We start from the raw sequence: 2,733 nt of genomic DNA on the forward strand, positions 1-2,733 counted from the left end.
AGGCCAGCCTGGTCTACAAAGTGAGTTCCAGGACAGCCAGGGCTATACAGAGAAACCCTGTCTCGAAAAACCAAAAAAAAAAAAAAAAAAAAGTAGCAGAACTGACCATGTCTTACCTCATCTCTTTCCTAAGCTGACTCTTCTTTCTCTAGATAATCTTACTCTTGTTGTTTCAAATACCATAGCTGCATATTCCTAAAACAAAGTATTTAACTCCTACTATTCAACTGCCCACTGATTAACTGTACCAAGGAATAACTCAAATTCATTAGCTAGGTCTCGGAGTATAGTGCTTATCTAAGACCTGGATTCAATCCCTAGCATGGAGGAAAATAAATAAAAAAGCAAATATACAGCCTGTTTAACATTCAGTTTATAAAAATCAGCATCCAATTTATCTCCTAAGTTATGAACCTTGAAACTACACAATAAAACCATCGTCTCCTATCTAAGTGCTACGTAGACCTCACCTTGCTTAGCTTCTAGTTCAGACAAGATCAAGCATGTTCAGGGTGGTGTAGCAGCAGATTGTTTTACACTCTGCTCTGCTCCTTTAAGCTGTCATAAATGATTCTGTTGAATCTACTTCTGAAAAAGCTTTATTCTAGTCTTAAATTCAAATTTTCATCTAGTGTATATTACTGCCAAAGCCTATACACGGACTGAAAAATTATTTTTTGTAAATTTAAGACCTCTTAGGTATCAAAAGAAGTAGTATAATATATTTACCAGATGCTTGTTTAATTTAGCAAATGAAGTCCTTTATAACCTGGGTCTGGGTTTCTTTTCTGGTCTCACCATATACTACACTGGATAGTACTCCAGCCTTGATGATGCCATCCTTCCATAGGCACAAGCTTCTGTGTATACTTCCTTTGCCTGAAACTGCCCTCCAGTCTTCTACCTGGTAAAGTTTCTCACCTATTCTTAGCAGTACTTCACTAATGTCTCTGAGCAAATATAACTACACTCGTGTCTACTTCCTCATGAGAACCTTACTCATACTCACTTTCTCATTTGTACCTAATACCAGTGTACAAGATCTAAATAAATTTCTGAATACAAATAAAAGATTTGACCCAAAGAAGAAAACCAAAGCACAACCACTATTCAAGATGCTATTTACAACTGTTACCTGTTGAGAAAGGAAGAAAATCAGTTTCTCTAATGGAGTGACCCTGGGTATCGAGCCCAGAACAATAGTAGGCCAACACAAAGCAGATGCCAGTTTGTGTGCATACGTGTTAGTTTAATTTTGTTTTCATTTTCCTTTTTCCTTGTTTTGTTGTTGTTTGAGGAAAAGAACACGAAGTTGGGTAGGTACAGAGATAGGGAAAGATCTTATTGAAGAGCTGGGGGATGGGAAAGAATACACTCAAACTATAAAAAAAAAAAAACCTTAAATAATAATACAATTTAAATAATAAAAGTTTGATCCAAAATGATCCAAATTAACTAGATATTGTGATATATATTCTAGTAACAGTATCCAAGAATCCTACAAGCCCAAGATCAATTGTTATCTGCCCAAATAATTATTTTTAATGACAACAGGGAGCTTACATGAGAGTACTGAAAGATCTTACCTCGGGGAAAAATTCCTGGGTCCATAAAGGTGGCCATGCTAAAGTTGGCCAGCACAAAGAGAAACATAATTGCATTGTAAATGGGCACTGCAGGTGACACATTCAGGCTTAGTCCTGGACACCTGTAGACAATAAAGAAAATAAACTCCTTTGACACTAGCACAAATCTAAAGAGATTGAGCTTCTTACATATATGTAATTCTTAGGAGATGTACCTCTGATATCACAGATTACCTTTATCGTTCCTATCCATCAGTATCCCAGTTTCCCATAAAACTGTTCCGTTTACATCAGAATGAGATAATCTTGTATTAACCCCCTGCATCAAGGTCTGGTTCTTCAGAATCTTTACACAGCCTTATAATCAATGTATCCTTCTCTCTTTACAAACCAGAACCAAGAACTAGGCACTGACTAATGAGTATCAGCTACACTCCTGTCTCTGAAGCAACTTCAAAGTTTTTGGACCCATGTCTCACTGATGACCTGCTTAATAGCCCAAAGCATGAGGATGCTTCTCTAGTTTCCCTTCTGTCTTTACAGGTAGCTTTGAACCAATCTCAACTACTTTGGGTTTCTCCACTGTCACCTATCTAGAGACCAATTCTAATGGTTAAGAGTAAAAAATAAAAATAATTCTGGGCATGGTGGCACACACCTGTGGTCCTAGCACTCAGGAGGTTGAGGCAGGTGGATCTCTGAGTTTGAAGCCAGACTGTCTATGGAGTCAGTTCTAGGACAGCCAGGGCTACACAGAGAAACCATGTCTCAAAAAAAAAACCAAAATAATAATTCAGACAAGAATGTATATCAGAAGACAGAAATTAAGTCAGGCTCAGTAGTGCACACCTGTAACACTAATACTTAGAATTCGGAAAGTACAGTTGCCAGTTCAAGGTCTATGTAGGCTCATAGAAAAAAAAAACAATGCTCACTTTGACAGCACATATACTAAATTAGAATAATACAGATCATCATGGCCTCTATGAAAGGATGACATGTAAATCTGTAAAGCATTTCATAAAAAATATAGAACAAAGAACTAGATTTCTCGGGCTGGTGAGATGGCTCAGTGGGTAAGAGCACCCGACTGCTCTTCCGAAGGTCCAGAGTTCAAATCCCAGCAACCACATGGTGGCTCACAACC

General features: G+C 37.7%; 1 protein-coding gene across 2 annotated transcripts in view; it reads right to left on the bottom strand.

Annotated features, from left to right (window-relative positions):
* Zdhhc5 (zinc finger DHHC-type containing 5) overlaps positions 1-2,733 on the bottom strand; it is a 29,157-nt gene that overhangs the window by 14,301 nt on the left and 12,123 nt on the right. For both annotated transcript variants that reach the window (XM_021154618.2, XM_029471468.1), the window contains exon 3: positions 1,587-1,708. In XM_021154618.2, the coding sequence (XP_021010277.1) occupies positions 1,587-1,708 (122 nt within the window). The remainder of the gene's footprint in view (positions 1-1,586; positions 1,709-2,733) is intronic.

This window comes from Mus caroli, chromosome 2 (assembly GCF_900094665.2).
Source record: "Mus caroli chromosome 2, CAROLI_EIJ_v1.1, whole genome shotgun sequence".
NCBI lineage: Eukaryota > Metazoa > Chordata > Mammalia > Rodentia > Muridae > Mus > Mus caroli.